Source organism: Penicillium cinerascens (assembly GCF_028974065.1).
Source record: "Penicillium cinerascens strain IBT 15544 chromosome Unknown contig_1_segment0_segment0, whole genome shotgun sequence".
Taxonomy (NCBI): Eukaryota; Fungi; Ascomycota; class Eurotiomycetes; order Eurotiales; family Aspergillaceae; genus Penicillium; species Penicillium cinerascens.
The window spans coordinates 3554774-3577824 of record NW_026695287.1 but is presented as its reverse complement, the minus strand read 5'-3'; the positions used below and the strand labels follow the sequence as shown (position 1 = coordinate 3577824).

At 51.0% G+C, this 23051-nt stretch overlaps 8 protein-coding genes across 8 annotated transcripts; 6 read left to right on the top strand and 2 right to left on the bottom strand.

Annotated features, from left to right (window-relative positions):
- Nucleotides 1–4571: 4571 nt before the first annotated feature.
- Nucleotides 4572–5708, top strand: N7498_002886 (SWIRM domain-containing protein; the record flags this gene model as incomplete). Its single annotated transcript, XM_058449948.1, has 1 exon — nt 4572–5708. The coding sequence occupies one exon, from the start codon at nt 4572–4574 to the stop codon at nt 5706–5708; it is 1137 nt and encodes a 378-aa protein (XP_058312292.1).
- An 866-nt stretch (nt 5709–6574) lies between these two features.
- On the top strand, nt 6575–8189 carry N7498_002885 (CDC50/LEM3 family protein; the record flags this gene model as incomplete). Its single annotated transcript, XM_058449947.1, has 6 exons — nt 6575–6781; nt 6851–6887; nt 6947–7043; nt 7102–7801; nt 7855–8017; nt 8090–8189. Exons 1-6 carry the CDS (start codon nt 6685–6687, stop codon nt 8187–8189), a joined length of 1194 nt encoding a protein of 397 aa, XP_058312291.1. The 5' UTR covers nt 6575–6684.
- Nucleotides 8190–8717: 528 nt separating this feature from the next.
- On the top strand, nt 8718–9715 carry N7498_002884 (zinc metalloprotease; the record flags this gene model as incomplete). Its single annotated transcript, XM_058449946.1, has 2 exons — nt 8718–9002; nt 9056–9715. 2 exons carry the CDS (start codon nt 8718–8720, stop codon nt 9713–9715), a joined length of 945 nt encoding a protein of 314 aa, XP_058312290.1.
- Nucleotides 9716–10004: 289 nt separating this feature from the next.
- Nucleotides 10005–13369, bottom strand: spt16 (chromatin-remodeling protein SPT16; the record flags this gene model as incomplete). The annotated part of the gene is made up of 6 exons (XM_058449945.1): nt 10005–11095; nt 11153–12578; nt 12634–12786; nt 12855–12976; nt 13035–13119; nt 13187–13369. 6 exons carry the CDS (start codon nt 13367–13369, stop codon nt 10005–10007), a joined length of 3060 nt encoding a protein of 1019 aa, XP_058312289.1.
- A 506-nt stretch (nt 13370–13875) lies between these two features.
- On the top strand, nt 13876–15248 carry N7498_002882 (putative mitochondrial carrier protein; the record flags this gene model as incomplete). The annotated part of the gene is made up of 4 exons (XM_058449944.1): nt 13876–14045; nt 14101–14107; nt 14173–14321; nt 14390–15248. 4 exons carry the CDS (start codon nt 13876–13878, stop codon nt 15246–15248), a joined length of 1185 nt encoding a protein of 394 aa, XP_058312288.1.
- Nucleotides 15249–16531: 1283 nt separating this feature from the next.
- On the top strand, nt 16532–18564 carry N7498_002881 (putative MFS monosaccharide transporter; the record flags this gene model as incomplete). Its single annotated transcript, XM_058449943.1, has 6 exons — nt 16532–16590; nt 16645–16722; nt 16796–17084; nt 17155–17348; nt 17405–18117; nt 18173–18564. 6 exons carry the CDS (start codon nt 16532–16534, stop codon nt 18562–18564), a joined length of 1725 nt encoding a protein of 574 aa, XP_058312287.1.
- Nucleotides 18565–19284: 720 nt separating this feature from the next.
- pmt2 (uncharacterized protein) lies at nt 19285–21770 on the top strand (the record flags this gene model as incomplete). Its single annotated transcript, XM_058449942.1, has 5 exons — nt 19285–19428; nt 19499–19629; nt 19685–20237; nt 20293–21052; nt 21127–21770. 5 exons carry the CDS (start codon nt 19285–19287, stop codon nt 21768–21770), a joined length of 2232 nt encoding a protein of 743 aa, XP_058312286.1.
- Nucleotides 21771–22060: 290 nt separating this feature from the next.
- N7498_002879 (uncharacterized protein) lies at nt 22061–22936 on the bottom strand (the record flags this gene model as incomplete). The annotated part of the gene is made up of 2 exons (XM_058449941.1): nt 22061–22816; nt 22868–22936. The coding sequence occupies 2 exons, from the start codon at nt 22934–22936 to the stop codon at nt 22061–22063; spliced, it is 825 nt and encodes a 274-aa protein (XP_058312285.1).
- Between the last annotated feature and the right edge of the window lie 115 nt (nt 22937–23051).

Here is a 23051-nt window from a genome sequence, read left to right as displayed (position 1 = left end):
CCCTTCGTAAGGCTCGCAGTCTTGCTATCTATATTAATGTAAGCCTATAGAGACAGGATAACTTCCTAAAGTCTTAGGCTAAGTAGCCTATATTAGTCCTAATCTAAGACGTCTATACGCGTTGGAATTCGACCTATCTAATGCTTCAACGGGCTAAATGGCTTTAACCTAATCTTAATTAGTACTTTAGGGCCTTCTAGGTTGATTATTTAATGATTAATCTAGAGGAATAGCGTTAGATTAATTACCTTCTTTATCTTACTAAGCCTTTCTTCGATTTTACTTTAATTATAGCCAAAACCAAAGATATTACTATCTATAGTGTCTTTAGTGTTTACAATTTGCTTTTTAAGCACCTTGAAGCTTTAATCTAGTAGTTAAGGCGGAAAAAGGTTCGTCTCCTCTATTCTCTCCCTTTTCCGATAATCTTGACTCTTACTTTTAGCACTTTAACGTATATAATAAGGGTTAAAGAGCTAAAAATTAGAGTTAAGATTAGCGGAAAGGGGATTTATTTAAGTCTCACTTACTTACTTTTCCTTTACTTCTAGGCTAGGTGGAAACGATAGATGCTTAAAACTCTTGAATTAGCTAAAAATAAGCTTCGAGAGTACTATACGAAAACAGATAATCTAGAACTTAGTGATATCTATACGTATAGTATAATCCTCGCCCCTAAGTATAAATTATAGTTCTTTTTTGGCCTAGATTGGCAGGATAAAGACTATTCTTCTTTATATTTAAAAAGCTTTCACGACCGTATAAAAGCATATTAAATAGAGACCGATTTAATCTTAAAACCCTAGGCTTCCGTCTAAACTAAGTTTAGTTAAATGCTTAGGCGAAAACCTCTATCCACCTAGGACTAGGATAAATTGACCTAATTTCTCTAAGGGGGTAAGCTTACCTCTCGTTTCACCTCTCGTTTTACCTTTTGTTTTACCTCTCGTCTAATTTTTTTGGTTTCACTTAGGTTTGGTCCTAATTAGCCCTCGTCTATTCTAGAAAGATTATACGTATGAGTTTCCTACCCTTGCACGTATAGTATGGGATATCTTCTCTATCCCTGCTACTAGTGCTGGTGTAGAAAGGCTATTTAATTTAGCCCGTGATATCTATTATTATCGGAGGGGTCGTCTAAATACTTTAACTATCTAAGATCTAATGATGTTTACCTACACAACTAGGTTTAAGATAGAAGATGAGTAGCTAGCTTATATCCAATCTCTATCTATCCACGAGGACGGCGAAATAGAGGAACCTTCTGAGTAAATAGAAGGTTTTGAGCCAATTAGTGATACTAAGGATAAGGTGGATGAGGTGGGTGAGCTAGATGAGCTAGATGTTTCTAGGCTATCTTCTATCCGGGCTGGTAAGAGACGAAAGAGTGTTTTGTCTGATGAGAGTGATGATGATTTAGTCTCTTTGCCTATAATACTAGAAAGCTAGATTCGGGCCTCTGGGCGGGTGAAAAGACGTCCTCGGGGGCTTGAGGGCTTTGAAATTCTATAGATTAATACAGGTGTTATTCTTTTATTTAACCCTCACTTCTCTCTCTCATTTAGTTACCTTTTGGTCTATAATTTTACAATTTGAATACTAAAAGTTACTACATAAGATGCATTACTTATGCCTCTCTGTATCACGGGTTTCTTGGCGGCCCGTGGGTATACCCGTGGGCGGGTAGGGGTAGGCAGGCCCGCCCACGGGTTTGAGGGTCCTACCCGTCGCCCGCCCACGGGCGGGTTTGGGCCTACCCGTACGGGTATACCCACGGGCATGTCAATGTCTAGTTGAATTGGAAGCTCTAGAAATCTGCAGTTATAAATGCAGACACCTAAAATCCTGACAATAAGTTATATCTTAGATTTGTCTTTTTAAATATTACCATAAAGTATGAAGTGACTTCTTTTCAGGCCGCAAATATACAACTCTGAATCACTCTACCTCTACATTTCCCTGGGTCCGTAACATAGCCCAGATATATATACCACAACGAACATAAAAAATATAAGAAGACTTTATGATAATAACCCATTGTTGAGATATAAGATTCTACAATATACCGGTTACTACGGCATTTTAGGAGCGGAGCTCATCTTCATGCGTAGCTCGCTTACCGAGTACGTGAAAAAAAGTGCCTTTTTATCGGTGATTTCCTTTATTTAATATTATATTTTTCTCTTACGTTGGCGATTCTGCCCTCCTTAACGCGTACCAGCGAACGTACGGATAAGTTCCGATTTGAGAAGGGGGATATAATAATAAATGCTTCTTATTATAGGTTTACGGCTACGTTAAAGGCCCTACCTGTTGCCCTCTTATACTGCCATTTAGCACCTATTTTATCCCCTCTATAGCTTTATTTACCAATACATATACTTTTGCCCTATAAATTTACTTACCATATAAAGAAAGTCCGAAACGAAACGAGCTAGAACCATGGGCGTTTCGTAAGGGACTCACTCCTGTGGACTTGGTGATACGTAACCAAAAGTTAAAGCCTACTGATTCTGTAAGACTCCGAGTCACCCAGTTTCAAAATCGGTACCTTTTTTAAGTAAGATGAATAGCCCCCGGTTCTGGACCTTCGGGAATCAGTCTTTGTATCAATTAGATCTGCATCTCTCCCGAGGGTCTCCAATGTGGATTCATCTGTGTTCCATGCCTGATCGACAGGCTTCTACCCTGCCTGAACTATAAAATCTATCCCCCTTTTCCCCCCCCCCTCTCGAGCATCAATTAGAGAATAGTAAGTGGAAGGTTGAGTTTTGAATTGTTCAACGATTCTCGTTATAACAATCTCCGATGGACCCGATAATTTCCGTATCTAACCGCGGTCACTGGACATGTGGTGATGTTGTCGAGTATCGCTTCAGAAATCCGGACGGAGATCACTCGGCTCTGTACTGGCACCGAATGAGCTAGGGCGCGCGTGTAGTGTCACGAGAGCCAAAAACAAGACCCCGCTTCCTATACTTCAACGGGAGGTGATAGACAATGATCACACTTGATTCAATTGACCTCCTAATTTGTGAGCGAAACCGAGTCAGAACGTGCCAATTACTCATGGAAACCCATGATTGAGAATTGGTCGTTTCCAACGTTATCCTGCGTAAGGGTGGCCTGCGATGGCATCGCAACGTCATCGGCGCATCGGAACCCGAGACGTCACGAGACATTTACAGTTACAAGTATCCCGGCGAGATCCATCGACACGATGGAGTCTGTACGGTCTAATCTTGCACAAGGCCTTGTTTCCGGGGCGTACGTACTTGGGGCGTGGTGCCTTGGAACTTGGAAATCCAGCGGGGAATATATATCACCCGATTCACCTCCCATCGGTGATTAGTCACGATGATGCCAACGTAAGATGAACCTTGCCTGATCGGGGCAAGTAGGCAGCAATCGGGCCAAGAAACAGGTGACAGGAGAAGGCAAAACCCAATTGACGGGAAATCAATGCAGATCCAGGGATGCAGAGATAGGGTAGATCAATGATCCATGATCCAAGGATCATGATCGATGATCATATCATCGCAAAGGCTAGACTCCAAGGAGGATAGTGAAAGTGACCGTACCCGGGTTGAGAGGGGCTGGAGGGGCTGAGGGGGGCTGAGGGTGCAGGTGCAGGGGTGGGGGGGCCGGAGCCCGCTTTGACTTGCTGGCGCGCGTGAGAGTACGAGTACGGAGTGCTTTGCCTTACGACGACTAGTAGAACTAGTACCACGGAGATACCAGCACCGCTACCACCACTACCACCACCACCACGAACATCGCTATCTACCGCTACCTATCGCTACCAACGATGACTACCTCAGTCGTGCAGATAACAATTGCGCCATGACGGCGAAAAGACCGAAAAACAGGACCGAGGCTAACCACGAGACCCCCCGGACACCCCGGCGCAAGCAGATTGGTCGGACGGGAGTCCACCGGTCGGGCACGATTGGTGATGAACGGAACCAGTGAGGAGAATGCCCGCATAGGATGTTGTCATGCGCCCGTCGGGAGGCCCAATTGAACCCAATCGCCGGCTGATCACCCTGCTCCCTGTGTCATCTCAGATGACTCCTGCTTGTGACTTTCTCGTTATCTTTGGCCCCTTGACCCTTTGACTCATCCTTCTTAAACTGCCCGAAGCCCCCCTTTCCTTCTCCCCCCCCCCCCCCCCCCCGCGGCTTTGCCTACCGTACTCTGCATTCTCGGATATCAGCGACAGGCTACCGGAATATCAGGCGACCAGGCTACCAGGCTACCAGGCGATGCCCAATTGCCCAATTATTCGGGCGTGACTCATCGCGGCCATTGGCGCTTAACTCCATTGCCACCGGAACACCTGACAAATCATCCCGTTTGGGCATTTCACTTCCATTGACTTCTACCCTCTCGCCTTCCTCTTGTACATGGTTTTCAATTAAATACTCTTCCTCCTGCTTCTTCCTCACCAACCCCCTTCTCCCTCCCCGGTCAATTCCGTTCTACGAATTTACTCAAACCTCAATTCATTGGAATCGACAAATCCCTCAACCCCTCTCCCTCAATTCCCCCCTCCCCCAACGTCATCTGGAATGACCTCTGGTTTACAGCCTCCGGGCAAACACCCGACCACAATGAATCGTCTTCCTGTGTCTAGCCTCATGTCACCCCCGGAGTCCAAGCCGTTGGAGAACTTTCACCCCTACCCCAAGCGCGACTCAACTGTCATGGGTGACATCAAATTGCCCCCGATCTCAGCTGATCGCAAACGAACACAGTCGGAGATGGATTTGCCCTCGCCACCCGTCACTCCCTACACGGGCAACAAGAAACGGCGATCTCACACCTCCGAACAGATCGAGCGGGATGCCAGCGCTGCCCGGGATCCCGTTCTTTTCCCTCGCCATGACTCCATGGCTGGCGCCTCGGATGAGCCGCTGTTCGGTCCCATCCCCCCTCCCGCTGCCGAGGCTCTCGTGGAGCATCACATGAACTCGCACATGGCCAGGTTTGAGAACAAGCGGAACAAACCCACGCGCGATGAATACCTTCTCGCGCTGTCATGTGTGCCCATCGTCTCGACCCAGTACAACCGCAACCCTGCGGCCTGGGCTCGAGAGGAGCGGGAGACGCTGGAGCGCCAGTTGGTTTTGATGAATCGATACCGCCCGGGTGACTTGGAGGCCAAGCTGAAGAAGATCGCCCCTGCCCCCGTGAAGAGAATGGGTGTGGCCCCGCCGCGTGTTCCACGAACCCGAGTCAAACGTACCCCCAAATCTACCCCCAAGCAGCACGCTCTGGACTCCTTTGACTCCCCACCCTCGGCATCCAAGCCCCGTACCCTGGGGACCAACCGGGATGATACAGACTTCCATGCCCTCGAGGATTTCTCGCCCCCGCTCGACACCCTCGGCAGCAATGCCAAGGCGTTGAAGGCCGATTGGAAGGGCCAGATGTTGGATTTGAGCAATGACCCGGACAGACATCTGCTCAGTCCCGCCGAGCTCAATCTCGCCTCCACGCTCCGTCTGTCCTGTGCCACCTATCTGTGCAGCAAGCGCCGCATATTTGAGGCTCGCGTGCGAGCCCTGGCTGTGGGCAAGGAGTTCCGCAAGACGGATGCCCAGCAGGCCTGCAAGATTGACGTCAACAAGGCTAGCAAGCTTTGGACTGCCTACGAGCGGGTGGGTTGGTTCAAGCCCGAATACTTTCAGCAATACCTCAGATGATCGTGACTCTCCCGCCTTCCCCTCCCCAATTCTGGGATGTACAACTGGCGTTGCAAGCAGCCTGACCCCCACTCCCTTGATATCTATTCTCTCCATTCCAACGGCTGGCCCGATAGAACCGGACCTTGATTTTTTCCACTCGGGGAAATATCCTGTCCCCGTCCACCCCCCGCCTGCTACTCTCAGGCGTCGAATAACTGACCGTGCTCGTCTCCCTTGGACCCGACCGACTTGGCAATATTAATCCCCAGTGACTCCAGCCTGGCTGTGCCTTCCCGAGACAGTTCGCGGTTCATTCTAGGATCCTTACTTCCAATTCCGTACCTCCTACCATGACATCTTTCCTCTTTTCATGATCGCCTTTCCATGTCCCATTATGCATGACGACACAGTCTTTCCTTTTGACTTTGATCTCTCCATTACATGGCACCGATTTCATTTTGCTTTACTCGACTTCATTTCATTGCCGTACCGCTTGCAATACGCGGTTTGCTATTGGCTTGATGCATGGCTTTCCTTTTTCTTGCACCGCAGGGACGATTGACATTGGCGTTTTGGTGTTTTTTCATTTTCCATTTTCCCATCTAGAATGGCAGGCTTGGGATACCGCGGTGTTTCATGTGACCTTTTACGTTTGTTTTGCTCCTTTGACCCGCCCGACATTGTTTCCTGTGACGCGAGCAACCGGGACGATATGATACCCTGACCCCATACAATTCTTTTGAATAATATTCCCATTGCAAAGATGATGATCCCAGTAAAGAAAATATCTATAATTATCACGTAGTACACGAAATCTTGACGTTGGAAAAGTTGGGGCCAGACCGCGCTTCCAATAGTTCTCCCGTGTGTGGGGGGGCGGTGCACGCCAATCCGGTGATCTGGCTCCGCCCGACGCCACCTTTTTCTGACGTCTCCCTTATTTCACCTTCTCCATCTACCATCCTTCACATTCAGAGACGTGAAACTCGCCGCAATGTCACAGGCTGAGGTGACCCGCGCCGAGTCTATCGAAGAGCAGGAGCGCGCCCGGGCCGATGGCGATAAGAAGCCCAAGTCCCGGAGACCAGCCAGTGGGCATCCCCTGCCCCGACTATTAATTCTCCCTGGAATCCTCAACCCACGCTGACCCGATTTTCTAGATACTGCGTTCCGTCAACAGCGACTGAAAGCCTGGCAGTGAGATATTTGATCCCGACCATTCCGCCCCCTGCCGCGTACTGACCGCGCTCCCTTAGACCGATCCTGACCCCAAAGAGTGTCCTACCGTTATTCTTCATCGTCGGCGTCCTCTTTGCACCCATCGGCGGTGTCCTCCTTTGGGCGAGTTCCCAAGTATGCATGGCTTGGCCTTTTGATTGATGGCTCGGGCTCTGCTAACAACCCGTGATAGGTTCAAGAGATCGTGATCGATTACACCAACTGTCCCACCGAGGCGCCCACCGGCTCATTCGGAGATTTGTCGAAATACGTGTCCACAACATGGAAAGCGAAGTCGGGTACGCCGCCTTCCTGGCAAAAGACATGGAACTCTACTGGCCAGAACTGGATCTGCACTCTCCAGTTTAACATCCCAGAGTCGATGGGACCCCCGGTCTTCATGTACTACCGTTTGACCAACTTTTACCAAAATCATCGCCGATATGTCCAGTCGCTTGATCTCGAACAGTTGAAGGGCACGCCGGTCAGCAACTCAACAATCGCGGGTAGCGTGTGTTCTCCTCTCGCGACCGGCGACTCTGGCAAGGCATACTATCCGTGTGGCCTGATCGCAAACTCCATGTTCAATGACACCATCGGTCAGCCGGTTCTCACGGGAGACAGCTCCGAACCATACAACATGACAAACAAGGGGATCGCCTGGCAAAGTGACAAAGAGCTGATCAAGAAGACACAGTACCAGCCCGGACAAGTCGTTCCTCCGCCCAACTGGGTCGATTACAACTACACCGAGAGTATTCCTGATCTCCATGAGAACGAGGAGTTCATGGTCTGGATGAGAACAGCTGGGTTGCCGTCTTTCAGCAAGCTTTCCCGCAGGAATGACACTCACGCGATGAAGCCTGGTCCCTATGAGTTGAGCATCAACTACAGTACGTCTATCGCCACCGTACCATGGCGGGAGATCGACTAACAATGTCTTAAGGGTTTAACGTGACCGAGTACGACGGAACGAAGTCTATCCTCCTCTCTACCAGGACGGCTCTTGGTGGCAAGAATCCTTTCATGGGAATCGCTTACGTCGTCGTCGGAGGAGTGTGTGTTCTCTTGGGCGCTTTGTTCACAATTGCCCATTTGATTCGACCCAGGTAAAATTGCTTCGACCATCACCGATATACAAAGGGCTAGGCTAATCCTTTTCTTCTTCTTTTTCTAAATAGAAAACTGGGTGACCACACCTATTTGACTTGGGATTCGACTAACCATCCCAGTACCGCGACGGCAACGGGAAGGGATGATCGCATGCGCCCCGGTGCGTAAAAGCGATCAGAACAAAACGGGAATCTTTTTTTTTTTTCTCCTTTTGGTGACTTCCTCTCTTCCCCACCTTGTACGTTTCACTTTTCTATTATTTTTGGGGGAAGGTCGTTACTGTGAATAAATGGACCGTTCCGGATCGGGTGTTAAACAAGGAGTTGCATGTATCTAACATTTCCACAACAACGCGCATTCTTTCTTACTTTTGCACTCGCCCTCGTCCACCCTGGGCTGACCTCATCCCGTCGGCCGAAGAATCGGCCGGACGTCTCTGGATGCCAATGATTTGTCTGATTTCCTCCGCCCCGCCGGTTTTTTCATGCTGATCCTCCTCTGTACGTCCTGTCCCTTGCGTGGGTCATGCATTCCACCGTGATGCAGCATTCCCCGGACTCATGGAATTGCAATGGGCTCGTAGGGCTTGGAGCGCCGGTAATATAGCCAAGTTAGCCGCGGAGATCGATCTCGTTGTTTTCGTTCATGGGCGTGACGGGGGAATCACGATACTAGGGCATCTTTACACCAGCCATCATGGTCCGTCACTCTTTTGCTCCGCTCGTGGTTCTTGTCACAGCCCTATACATCCTACAGGCTCAGTGTACCCCCGTTGTGATTCAGAAACGTGGTATCTGCGCCACCGAGGATCCAGATCCATCTTTCCTCAGCGCCCTTGATCAAGTACAGGTGGACGAGACCCGGCCCAAGTCTCCTGGCTCCGAGGCTCGTCGGGGGCCTATCGAGATAGAGACCTGGTTCCATATTGTGACCAGCAGGGCGGAGGTAGACCAGGTTACCAATGACATGATCAGTTCCCAGGTCGGTTTTAGTGTCCCGCCTACCCAGCAGTTCCGCGTTAACCGTCCAACCAGATCTCCATTTTGCAAGATGCGTACCAGGATGCTTCCATTCACTATAGATTGCAAGGTGTTACTCAGCACGTCAACGATATTTGGGCTCGTAACGAGGACGAGGTCGCCATGAAAACCGCACTCCGGAGAGGAAGCTATCGAACTCTGAACGTCTATTTTCAAACCGATCTTCAAGCCTCTCCAGAAGACACCGGCCGTGCTGATCACCGAGGGGCCCTTGTCCCCAGCGATCTCTCGTCCAGTGTCTTGGGCTTCTGTACTTTACCTGATCCAAATATCAATGCCACCAGTGTCCGTGCCGATTATATCAAGGACGGCTGCAATGTGCTAGCCAAGACGATGCCCGGAGGCTCATTGGATCTCTATAACCGGGGAGGAACCGCCATTCACGAGATCGGGCACTGGAATGGCCTCCTGCACACCTTTCAGGGAGAGTCCTGCTCTCCAGATAATCCCGGAGACTACATCACCGACACTCCACAGCAATCCACGCCCACCGACGGCTGCCCTGCCCGCAAGAATTCATGCCCCGATTCTCCTGGGTTCGATTTAGTCCACGACTTCATGGACTACTCATCCGATGTGTGCTACGATAGCTTCACACCTGGCCAGATGCAACGCATGCGGAATATGTGGGCGTCTATGCGGGAAGGGAAATAAGGATGGACGAAGTTTTGTACATCCAAGCTACGCGACTCTGCTGGGCGGAGAGTCATGAAGATTTTATTCTACTTGCTGGAGAATATAAGGATTGTTCAGCACCACGATTTAGATTCCAAAGAATTTGAGAAAATTATAAAAGGGTACACATCACATTTCCAGGGACTCGACTTAAGAGCTCGATCTTTCTTTCCCCAATCCCTGCGAACTTGAAAGAATTCAAAGAGAGAATAACAAAGGCATAAGAGTAACACGATTAAGTAGTAAACCGCCTGGCTTGAGAAGTCGATTAGCGCTTGCGCTTTGTGCCCCGGTCATCCTCATCCACCTTGTTCTCCTTGTCGTGGCGCTTCGCCTTCTTCTCCAGCTCGTCCCAATCCTCACCACTCTCCTCATCTCCACTGAAGTCCTCTTCACTGGCGTCCGCACTGGCGTCGTCGTCAAACTCACTGTCTTCCTCGGAGCTCTCGTCGGCTGCAGCCAGCTCAGAATCAGACAATTCGAAAGCCGACTCCTCTTCGTCTTCAGAACCCTCAGAGTCCGACTCGGCCGCCAAGAACGACCAACCACCGTCGGTAAAGAATCCGTACGGATCACTCACGACCGTCTTCATGATTGTGGACCAGTTCAGGTTGAGCGGGCCCTCGGTGAAGGCAATATCAACCGAGTCAAGCCAGTCTTTGACACCCTCCAGTGCCTCGACGGGAATTGTGTTGACGTGCACAGGGGGTCGGTGAAAGTCCTTGAAAACAAAGACCAGATCGAAGTTTTTGAGACCAAACTGTACTCGCTCCAGATGAGCAATTTCAATCTCGTTCAGGGTGATAACCATGAACGGGGGCTCAGTCAGTTGAACAAGAGCATCTGTGGTCGGCTGAATCAAGACATTGGAGCGGTTGGGAACACCGGTGAAACCAATCTCACGGAAGGGAATGTCGACATCCACGCCCTCGTCCTTGCCAGCATCCGCGATCTTTTCAGCAAACGCCTTGAACTCACGGTCAAGCGCAGCTCTCCGACGTCTTTCCTCTTGTTCGGCCTCGAATTCTTCCTCGTCGCCATACCGGTGCTTGCGACGGCGGTTGCCAGTCTCGTCAAACTGCATTTCGGTGGCTTCGCGGTAGAACTGCACGTCTCTTGTCTTTCTCTTTCCAATCATGATGGGAGTCTTCAGGTGCACATGGATGAGGACAATCAGCTCATGGGCACATGGTTGGAAAAAAAGATGCTTGACGTTACTAAAGAGCACATCGACATGCTCATTGCGGAAAGGAGACAAGTATCGAAGACCGTTTTGGTGGATTTCCACTTCCCCGGGGACACGCTTTCCATCCAGCGGAGGCCGAAGGTAGACATCTGGGAGCTTCACTGGTCGACGATCTATAGATTTATGTTAGCATCAACGAGGCCGCATTCCAAAGGTATTGAAAAACTGACTTCTGATTTCAACGAGTTTGTCTTGTTCAACCACATCCTCCATCTCCTTCTTCTCCTGTTCCCGGCGTAAGGCAGTCTTGCGTAGTTCGGTGATGTCCTGCGCGACCTGTGCCAGTCTGTCATTGTCCTTGGAGCGCAATGTCAGATTGCGAACAAAGTGAGCTGACGGATCTTCAAAGGGCTGGTCGTCCTTTCGGCCCACTCCTTGGCCAGGGGAGAGGAAATTGATGCGGAGATAGGCGTAGTCTCCTTCATCGCTCTTGCTGGCGTTCTTGATCGTGTTGATGTGGAACGGTACCGGTCTTCCCATAACGGGCACAATAACGGTGGAGGCTTTGTGATCAACGTAGACAATGAGGTCTTTGACCTTGGCGGGCAGCTGATTGTCTCGTTTATAAGATTCAAAACGCTTGAACTTCTTCTGTGCCACACCATTGTCGTCTCCAGTAGTTCCTGTAAATCTGTCCAGGCCTTCCTTGGTCTTCTTCGAGGCCAACTCTTTCTGATGCTCACGACGACGTGCCTCGGCACCTTCGTTAATTTGAGTTGGTCGTTCAGCACGGAGCTTCGTTCGTGTGACATTCCGGCTTGCCACTGCACTAGACTTTGACTCTTTCTTCTCCTTCACCGGCTTTTCTGGCTCCTCGTCATCTCCAAAGTAAAACGAGACAGAATCCATATCAATACCGGCATCTTTGGTGAAGATGTGAGGGCCATTGTCTCCAACACGGACGGTATCGGTGATGACCATGGAGTAGACGTTGTTTCCCTTCGCGTCAGAATCCTTTACGTCAGTCAGGCCGACAGTGATTGACAGTGTCATGCCGTTTTTCAGGACTCGGTTGTTCTTTGCGTTGAGGACCATGTTCGAGTCGCGTAACTCAATGCCAATCCCCGCACCGATGTTCTTAACCAGATGGTTTTCAAGTTCGGGCTTTTTCGACCGGACGAGATTAAGTGCCTTGTTGTACAGATCCTTAGCAACCACCCCGTCGCGAATCTCTTTCATGACCACTTCATGGAGATTCAGCAGGAATGCGTAGTTTGCTTCTTGGGACTTGCTGGGATCCACCAGATAGGTCCGTCCGATCAACGAGTTGTACGTCTTGTATCGGATACCAAAGCTCGAAAGAATAATGCCAGGTTCCAAGTTTTTGCCGTCCGATGTCGCAGTCAGCTTCAGGTCGTACGATCCTCCGCTCTGAACCACAGGGCCGTAGGCCCAATCGATCTGATCAGCATCAAACTCAGATGGCAGGCGCGCCAGCTTGTTGAAAAACTTTGCATCGTCAATCTTCGCATCAACCTTCGCAGCAAGAGCTTTGTGAGTCATCTGCTTTTCCTCATCGAGCAATCGCGACATCTCATCCACGAAATATTCGGACATGAGACCACTGCACGCTCTGGAGGCATTGCGAATTGAAACCTATGTCTCCTGTCAGCAACCTGCAGATGATCCCAAAAGAGGCAGCCAAGCTCACCAGCTCTTCGGGGTCCTTGATCGCAAAGGCAGCTGAAAGTGCAGGCGTGATGTCCACTTCCTCCACCTCCTTCGAGATATCTCCGAATACACGTTTCCAGTCGTCGGCGAAAGGTCCGGATGTGGTGTCCTTCGGCAGGGTGCCAACTTTTTTCTATTGGTTGGGGGTTTAGCTAACGGCCAGAGGGAACAAATTGAGCTTACGGTCTGTGAATCACTTACTCCTGCGCTCTTGATCACATCCAAGCATTTTTCAAAAGCCTTGGTTTTGGTCTCGGGGTCCTTTGTCGTCACCAGAAGCTCGACCGGAATCTTGCCGCCTTTCAAGGGCTCGAGGAGCTCAGCTAAGAAGCCAACAAGTTAGCATGTAACACACATGACGATTGGAGCGGATCAAGTCACCTTTTTTGGCCGTAGTGACTACGTAGACAGCTTCCGTCGTAAAGACGAAGAGGGTAGCGGGGAACTCGTAGCCGAGAAGCCAGAACTGTGAGTCAACGGCATTAGTATCGAAGACGGACAGAAGCTCCAGACATGAAAAGCAGATGACTTACGTGCATAGCGTTGTTCTTCTGGAAGGAGCTCTCATCGGTCTTGGTTTTGCCCATGAGGATGACCATGGAGTCCGCGCCACCGAACAGCGCATTCCCCGAGCGCTTGTCTGCCTTCCATGATGCATAGAGGTTGGATAGGTGGTTGAAGAAGTTGTTTTTGTCAATCGCGATCTTCTCGGCCATCTTGGACGATCTGGTGCGAGCAAGAGCCCGGCAGCAGCGAGACTGACGACACGAGCAACGGGCAACTGGGAGCTAGGTAGGGATCAAGATTGCATGCGAGGAGGGTCCAATCAGGGGATTGATGAAAGAATCGATGGTAGAGGATGGAAGAGAAACCGCAAAAAGAACGTGCGGCTGGTTTGGGGAGTGACCCTTGAAGAGGACGCGAAAAGCGCTTTTTGAGTCGCAGCGGGTTCCCGTGCTCAGTTTGCCCTTTTACGGATTAGCGTGGGCTCCGCTCTTCTGCTTCTCTCACTCTGCACTCGCTTTCTGCCTTGACTTTCTTTTGCATTCTGCTTCTCCCAAGAGTCTTTAGACTCTGCAGCTGCAAACATGTTTGACTTGGAATCCTACTTGGTCATTAATTCCCCCTCCCTGTGATCGAACTGCTCTCTCCGCGCTCTCTTCGGCAACGCAACAAACCATATCATGGCCGTGACTGCCTGTCGATAAATCCGAAAGCTGATATGAATCCTATCTTCCTCGAGCCTCATTTGACCGAACCGGGGCATCGGAGAAAATCACGCAACGATGCTGCCACCGGAGCGTCCGCCGCCGGTGTCCGCGCTCTCAGTGCGCAGATGGTGGCTTTCTACTTCAGGGCACCGATCAAAGCCTTTTTTCGCACCCGAGTCGAGTAAGTACTCCTGCTGCTCATGATGTCCAGCCGTTCTTCGCTGACCCTAGCATAGTTACATGGTACATCTTTCTTCACTCTGCACAGGTTTAGATCCACTACTCACCGGCCCTCTTTATTTAAACAGGCATTTGCAAGAGCAGTGAACCCGCGCGTTGCAGAGGGAAAATGGTCCATCCATACTACTACCCCCGGATTGTTGATTCATGCCGTCCGGACATACGGCTGGCAATTCATACCGAATCAAGTATTGCCTCCTCTGATAGCGAATGCCGGGTGAGTTCTACACAGCAGCACCTTTTGACGAGATCGTAAAGTCTGACGTCCATTCTTTTCTACCGTAGTGTTGGCGCTGTCCTGTATACGTCCTATCTTCAAGTTCTGGGTGCCCTTCATGAACCCGAGTCCCAGGGAGCGAAGCGAATCTGGCCTCCCGCACCTCCCTCCGCGACCTTCACGGCCGGCTTTGCAGCGGGCACCCTCCAGTCTATCATTGCGGCCCCGCTAGACGCTTTGCAGGTTCGACTCCAGACCAGCGACATGTTACAAGGCCAGTATCGAAGTATGTGGCATTACGGACACCATAAACTCAAACAAATCGGTCTGCGGGGTGTCTTCGCCGGCTGGAGCCTATCCTTCCTGCGCGACTCGCTTGGCTATGCCGTGTTCTTCTCTTCATTTGAATACGTCAAGTCTCAGTCGTATTACTCTTTCATCACATGGTATTATGGATCCTTGCGTGCCGACCATTTGCAGATGCTACCTTCATCCGGCTCCAGTGATCGTGGTGTCCCTCTCATCAAGCCGCACTATGCGCTGGAGCCGTGTTTCCTCATGATGGCCGGCGTGGTAGCCTCAGTGGCGCAACAAGCTATCCAGCATCCACTGAGCAGAATTCAGGACCAACATCTGGGACGATTGGAGTACCTTGATCACCAGGCCAGTCTTGACCACACGCGGAAGCAGATGCTGCGTCTATACTACCACGCCTACCAGGAGACGTGGAAACGATGCGAACGCATGGCCGTTCGAGCTGGTGGTTGGCGACCGTGGCTGTTCCGCGGTTTCGCGAGCAGCGCCATTCGTCAAGTGCCTAGCACAAGTGCAGGTCTGGTGATCTTCGAACTCGTGCGTCGGCGATATGCGAGTCTGGATGATACCGTGCATATCCAAAAGGACGGATACGATATCCTTCTTGCCTAGGGCCCGCACTTTTTCTTATTTATTTACTTTTTTTCTTCTTTTTTTCTATTATTTGGATTTGGATTTGGATTTGGTGTTATTTTGTGACCGGGGAGGGCTGTGAACATATTTGAAGTTTAGTCACGTTGTCTTTGCAGATGATACCCTATAGACCAGAAGCAGAATACCCGATGCGGGATGTGAGATGCGGGGACTTTCCAGACCAACCTCTACGCTAGATAGCTCATATGTATAGCAGGCACGAAGTAATCCGAGATGCCCAACTAGTTTCCTAGCGACGTGCCAGAGTGGAATTATAGTACAATAAAGTGCAATGATCACAATCAAATGCCATGATCTACTAATCCACGGAGCTTCTGCGCGTGTTCTGGGTTCTCCACCGGTGTGGATCATTTCCCGGATTTGATTTGACGCGGTTACTTGACGTAGGCTGAAAGCGACCCGTATTTGTTAAGACTCCCCTGAAGTCCTCAGCTTCTGTTCTCATCAAATCTGAAGCATTGCTCTTGTCCCAAAGATGATAGGATTCTCCAGATCGTAACTATCATCTTAACCCAACACATCTCGTCGCAACCATTCTTCTTGCTCTCCGTATAAGCAAAAGCGGAAGTTTACATCGAAACCCCAAGCGCCAACTCCGCCCCGCCTGACCCTTAGCACCGACTCCGTCATCCTGCGTCCGCGTGAGCTGTGTGACATCCGTGACCTAGCGAGAGTCCAGAAACGAGTCCAATAGACTTCCAACGCTCTCAGAGAATCGAGTTACTGCCCGCCGTGACCGCTCCTGGCTTGATCCCCAGAGCCGAAAGGGGCCTCATTCCCCCTGCCTGATTTGCCTGATCGTACGGAGGATCGACCTCGCATTTCTTTGGGCTGACTTCCAGCCCGTCGCCAACATTCCTTCTCCAACCTCCCCGCGCGCCATACCCCTCCGTCCACTACCCGACCCCAACAAGTCCCCCGTGCAGGAACCAGCCAGCGAGAAGGGTAGTCGACGATCGTCTCACTCGTCTGCTCGCTCCGTCGAGTCGGACTTCTCGATCTGGTCGGACACCGGTGATCTCGCCGAGCAGCTCGCCGAGGACCCGTTCCGGTCCCGCCTTCGCAACTCTTCAGATCGAGAACCCTTAGGCTCACGGAAGAAACGCTCAAAGCGGGTCCATTACCCGCAGGACCTGGACGACGACTCCCAGTCGAGCATACAAGACGAGAAACAGAAAATAAAAATCCCAAGACCTCCGCCACGGCGTGTATCCAGAGTTGAGCGTATCTTGGCCGCCATCATGTCTCCCGGCAATCGGCAGAATGCCCAGATCCATGGCTTGGTGGGAAAGCCGTTGCTGTGAGTATCGTCTAAGTGGGTGATTTGACACGGCTTGCTGACCGGGCCTCGTAGATACTTCACGAGTGTATTTGTATCGCTAGGCGTCTTCCTCTTTGGCTACGATCAAGGTGTCATGTCCGGCATAATAACGTCTGTATCTCTAGTTTCCCCCACCCCCTAAACATGAAAAACCTGGGACCGGGCAATACTAACCGATGAACAGCGGATGGTACTTTCGCGATTACTTTGGCCAACCGTCTCGGGCTACGATCGGCACCGCGGTGGCCATTCTTGAAGTCGGCGCCTTCGTATCCTCACTTCTTGTAGGACGTATCGGTGATTTGATCGGCCGCCGCAGGACCATTCTCTACGGGTCCATCGTGTTCTTCATAGGCGGCGCTCTACAAACATTTTCAACCAGCATGGCCTTTATGATGGTGGGTCGAATCATCGCCGGTCTAGGCGTCGGTGCTCTGTCGACAATTGTGCCCGTTTATCAGTCTGAGATATCGGTAAGCTTGATCTGCTGTCTTCGAGAGAGTGCTGAAATCTGTTCATTTGATGTGCTGACGAGGGGTATAGCCTCCACACAACAGAGGAAAGCTAGCCTGCATAGAGTTCACCGGCAATATTTCTGGATATGCAACCAGTGTGTGGGTGGACTACTTTTGTAGTTATATCGAGTCAGATTACTCCTGGCGCTTGCCCTTGCTTTGTCAGTGCGTTATGGGCGCATTACTTGGTATGGGGAGCTTGATCATTTGCGAGTCGCCAAGGTAAGACCGAGAGACCCGAAGCGTCTACGTGCTTTTCTAACTCGATTGGTGTTTAGATGGCTCCTAGATAATGACCATGATGAAGAAGGCATGGTTGTGATTGCCAACCTCTACGGCGAGGGAGACATTCACAACGACAAGGCCCGTCAAGAATACCGCGAGATCAAAATGAACGTTCTGCTGCAACGGCAAGAAGGTGAAAGATCTTATTCCGACATGTTTCGGCGCTACTCCAAGCGAGTCTTGATTGCCATGTCGGCGCAGGCATTGGCCCAGCTGAACGGAATCAATGTCATTTCCTACTATGCGCCCCTGGTCTTTGAATCGGCTGGTTGGGCTGGTCGATCCGCCATTTTGATGACTGGAATCAACGGCATTACATACCTGCTATCCACCATTCCTCCCTGGTATCTGGTGGATAACTGGGGTCGGCGTCCCATTCTTCTATCGGGAGCCGTGGCCATGATCATCTCACTCTCCATGATCTCGTACTTTATCTATATCGAGATCCCTGCCACCCCCACCTTAACTGTCATCTTTGTCATGCTCTACAATGCTGCATTCGGGGCTTCCTGGGGTCCAATTCCCTGGCTCTACCCACCGGAGATTCTGCCCTTGAGCATCCGCGCGAAAGGAGCGAGCCTGAGCACTGCATCCAATTGGGCGTTCAACTGGCTTGTTGGAGAGGTGACCCCCGTGCTGCAGGGTGCCATCAAGTGGCGATTATACTTGGTGCATGCCTTTTTCTGCGCATGCAGTTTTGTTCTTGGTAAGATATTTCCCCCGACGCGAGTGATATTCATATCTAATTCTAGCTCCCGCAGTCTATTTCTTATATCCCGAGACCAGCGGTGTCCGGCTAGAAGACATGAACATATTGTTTGGAGATGCATCCACCGCTATGCCCACTCCTGCTACGGAGGGTGAACGGGGGTCTCTGATGGGTGCTGGCTCGCCCGTCCCTTCGCTCGATATTCGTCGGCAGTATGGCCAATTTGGTGCGGAGAGCGCCATCCCGGGGCTTGATATTGATCCACCCTCATTAAGCAACAGTGGTCCTAGCAAAGCTGCACGACGCGATTCGCAGAGTACTCGGGGAGAGGGTATTGGTGGCTGGATCTCGAACATGGTCAATCGCCACCGAGGGCCGGGTGTTGGTAGCAGCCCGAGTCAGTACAAACGTCTTGATCAAGGAGAGGAAGGAGATGGAGCATAGGAAGACCACGTCCATCCCCCATATCTCTCCTGCTTCCCGCCTGCTTTCCGCCTTGCTCGGTTCTCAGTTTCATGGATGTCGTTTTCTTTTGGGACTCTTTCAACCTCTCATACACTCCTTCAGAGTTGCACATCCAATGATTGTCTCTTTCGAGGCTCTCTGGGCTTGTATTGTCATTTATGTTGCTTTCTCCATCTGGTATATTCGATAGAGGAAACAAAGAGGCTTCCCTGCTCCGAGCCTCTGTCCATTGCTTATTTGTCGCGGGGCTACATATGTATACTTCCAAGTTGTAATTACAGACCATGTCAGCATGAATATGAGCATTTTCGCGAGTAACAACGAGACTAGGATCAATCAATGCGGCCGTCCAGCAAATTAATAACTACCCCGAGTACACAGGTAACCGAATCCTGGAAAGGGGGCTGATGTTACTATAATCGGACGTGGCCACGTTCACCCGAAAACGGCCCCCTCGGCGCTGAACGCTAAAGCGGAACTGTTTATTCTGGCCAGCTCGGCCTCTTCTCTTTCTCTTCCAACTTTTCCTTTCCCCTCTTCTGTTTCTTTTTCTTTACCATCTTCTCTTTTCAGATTATAGTCATTGTGGCCTCTGCGGCCGCTATGATTCTTTGAGACATTCTCCTACTCTCCTTTACGAACTCCCTGCTGCTCTCCCCGATCCGACCCTTGAACCTTCCTTCGTTTACAATCAACACCATGGCGGACATCAACACGGCCACGAGTACTGGGGCCAAACCTGATGCCGACCTGCGGCGGAGAATTGTCCCAGATTCTGGGATACATCAGGCCCCCGCGTTGCGACCGGTCGAGCACGATGTGAAGAAAACCCGCTCATCGCAGGTAAGGGCTTTCTCAATCCATTGTGTCCCACGAGCTTTTCTAACGGTTTTTCTTCTTCTTCGTGGCATAGTCGCCCTCTTTCATACACGTCCTCGCTGGCTGGGAACCGATTATTGCTCCCATTGTCTTGACGGCCCTTTCCCTTTTTACTCGACTGTACCGCATCGGTCGCTCCAACATTGTGACGTGGGACGAAGCTCAGTAAGCTACCATCCCACCAATACAACACACATCGACCCTGACTGACCTGACCTAGCTTCGGAAAGTTCGGTTCTCACTATTTGAAGCGCGAGTTCTACTTCGATGTCCATCCGCCCCTGGGTAAGATGCTTGTTGGCCTTTCGGGCTACCTTGCCGGCTACAACGGATCCTTTGAGTTCAAGTCCGGCGAGAAGTACCCGGAAGATGTGAACTATACTTTTATGCGCGCCTTCAATGCTTTGTTTGGCGTCGTCTGTGTCCCTCTCGCCTACTACACTGCTCGCGACTTGAATTTCCGCCGGGCCACCGTCTGGCTGATCAGCTTGATGGTTCTCTTTGAGAACTCCTATGCGACCATTTCTCGCTTCATTCTTTTGGATTCGATGCTTCTCTGCTTCACCTTCACAACCACGCTATGCTGGGCAAGATTCCACCGCCTCCAGAACGCTAGCTTCTCTTTGGAATGGTATGCCTGGCTCTGCCTGACTGGACTAAGCATCGGCTGTGTCTGCAGTGTCAAATGGGTCGGTTTCTTCTGCACCGCGATCGTTGGTCTCTACACCGTCGAGGATCTGTGGAACAAATTTGGCGACTTGAAGATGCCGCAAGTGAGTATTGACCTGAAACCTTGTGGACATAGTTGACTGACTGGGGTTTGACTAGACTGTTCTTGCGAAACACCTCTTCGCCCGCGTGGGAGGCTTGATCGTTATCCCCGTGTTGGTATATATGTTTTCTTTCTACCTGCACTTCCTCGTCCTTTCGAACAGTGGCCCTGGTGATGCCCAAATGAGCTCTCTTTTCCAGGCAAACCTGCATGGCACCGAGGTCGGCAGGGACAGCCCTCTCGAGATTGCACTCGGATCACGAGTCACTCTTAAGAACATGGGCTACGGAGGCGGCCTTCTGCATTCGCATGTTCAGACGTACCCCGAGGGATCGAACCAGCAGCAGGTCACATGTTACCACCACAAGGATGCCAACAACGACTGGTTCATCTACCCGAACCGCAACGAGCCCGACTTTGATGACACTGCGGACTTGAAGTTTATTGGCGATGGAGATGTCATTCGCCTGATCCACGGGCAGACCGGTCGCAACCTGCATTCCCACGCCATCCCCGCGCCGATTTCCAAGTCCCACTATGAAGTGTCTAGTTACGGAAACATTACTATCGGAGATGACAAGGACCACTGGAAGATTGAGGTGGTGGATGATGCTGCATCCCGTGATCACTCGAAGATTCGTACCCTAACCACTGCATTCCGGCTTCGCCATCCATCCCTCGGCTGCTATCTGCGGGCTGGAAATGTCAATTTGCCCCAATGGGGCTTCAAACAGATCGAAACAACCTGCGTCAAGGAAAACAAGCCGAAGGATGTGTACACTCACTGGAATGTCGAGTCGCATACCAATGAGCGCTGTAAGTCCACGGCCTCCTTTCCCAATTAGCCTTCGGCCCTTGTTAGACATTGTTTATTAACGAAGTATATGCAGTGCCCCCCGGTGACCCTGGCTCTTACAAATCGCCTTTCCTGAAAGACTTTATCCACCTGAACGTTGCCATGATGACGTCAAATAACGCTCTGGTTCCTGACCCGGACAAACAGGACGACTTGGCGTCTGCATTCTGGCAGTGGCCTATTCTAAATGTCGGTCTACGGATGTGCTCTTGGGATGACAGTGTGGTGAAGTACTACTTGCTTGGAAATCCGCTCGTCTACTGGGGCAGTTCGGCGAGTCTCGTCGGCTTTGGTCTTGCATTCCTGTGGTATCTTCTGCGGTGGCAGAGAGGCTATCAGGAGCTGAGCAAGGCGGACATTGATCACATTCACTACTCTGGACTCTATCCCGTCATTGGCTGGGTTTTGCACTACCTTCCATTTATCATCATGGCACGAGTGACCTACGTCCATCACTACTATCCGGCTCTCTACTACGCCATTCTTACTTTCGGTTTCTGCGTTGATTGGTTCACCCGGAGCGCGAACGCTCGGGTCGTCACCGCCGTTTATGCTGTTCTGTATGCGATCATTATCGGTTTGTTCGTTCATTTCCGAGATATTGTGTTTGGAATGGAGGGCTCTAATCAGCAGTGGGCTCACCTGCGTTGGTTGCCCGGCTGGAAGATTGCGAACTAATGATGAAGTTCGAGAAGGGGAGATTTTGCGATGTTTTTCTCTTTTTCCCCCTTGGTGCAAGAGGTTGACCCACATCTGTCCAACCTCAAGTTTAATGGGAATGCCCTGCGAGAGAGCAGGGAGTAAGGAGAATCTTGGAACTATAATGATGATCATTTCGTCTCGATAGGCTATGCATTATTGTAAATGGAATCGAGTTCATTAGTTATGAAGTGTCTCATCTGTACACCTTAAGACGGCTTTCTCAGCCTGAAGCTTGCTGTGAAGTAATACCCTATCGAGCTCGTGCTCTAGCAACACCCTCCAGACCAGCCGCTGCCTTTGCGCATCGCATCATCCATGCCTAGAGTTACGGTTCTCGGGACTCCCGTATTGGCACCTCCAGAGGCTCCAAAGCCTTTGACTCCGCTGCGTCGGTCATTGAGGTCGTATCTACCGGCTTCGATATTGCGGTAAATCCTCTCGGCCACTTCTAAAAAGGCCCGTTCAACGCCATCTCCAGACTTGGCACTCGTCTCGACATAGCGCACGATGTTGTTCAGACGGCACCATTCCTCGGCCTCTTCCACAGTGACCTGTCTTTGGTTGGATCCGAATTCCTGCCCGGTCAAGTCCGTCTTATTGCCAACCAAAATGACCACGATGCCTTCCTCCGCGATCTGGCGTAGATCCTGGAGCCACTGCGTACAAGATACGAAGGTCGATCGCCTGGAGATGTCGAAGACGAGGAGGGCACCGGAGGCGCCGCGGAAGTAGGAGCGAGTGATGGATTTGTAGGTTTCCTGGCCAGCAGTGTCCCAGAGAGAAAGCTTCATCCGTTTCTGAACGGACGAGTCCTGCGGCTTGCGCGGTGGGGTGGGAAGACCCGAGGCTGTAGACTCCTCTAGGGTCTCGCCGGAAGGTCCAGAGGAACTGTGAGAACGCTCGTCTAGACCCAGCTGTAGCGAGGCAGGTGGGCCCACGGGCACAATCCTCGACCCAAACTCAACCCCAATAGTGACATCGTGAGAGGGGGAAAAGCGGCCTTCACAGAGGCGGATGGTGAGCTATTGTTGATTAGTGCTTGGCCGGGAAAATCATCATCGTGGAATACTCACGCTGGACTTCCCGGTGCCCGAGTCACCAATACAGACAAGCTTAGCGATGTAATCCCATGGCTGTGACATGGAGAGAGTCGGTTTTCCGAAGATGCGGAGAGCTACGGGGCTCCTGAAGAGCTGAAGGTTGATGGTTATCGGAGATGCTGAGTCAGCTATCGGGGCCTGACCTGCCCAGATGACG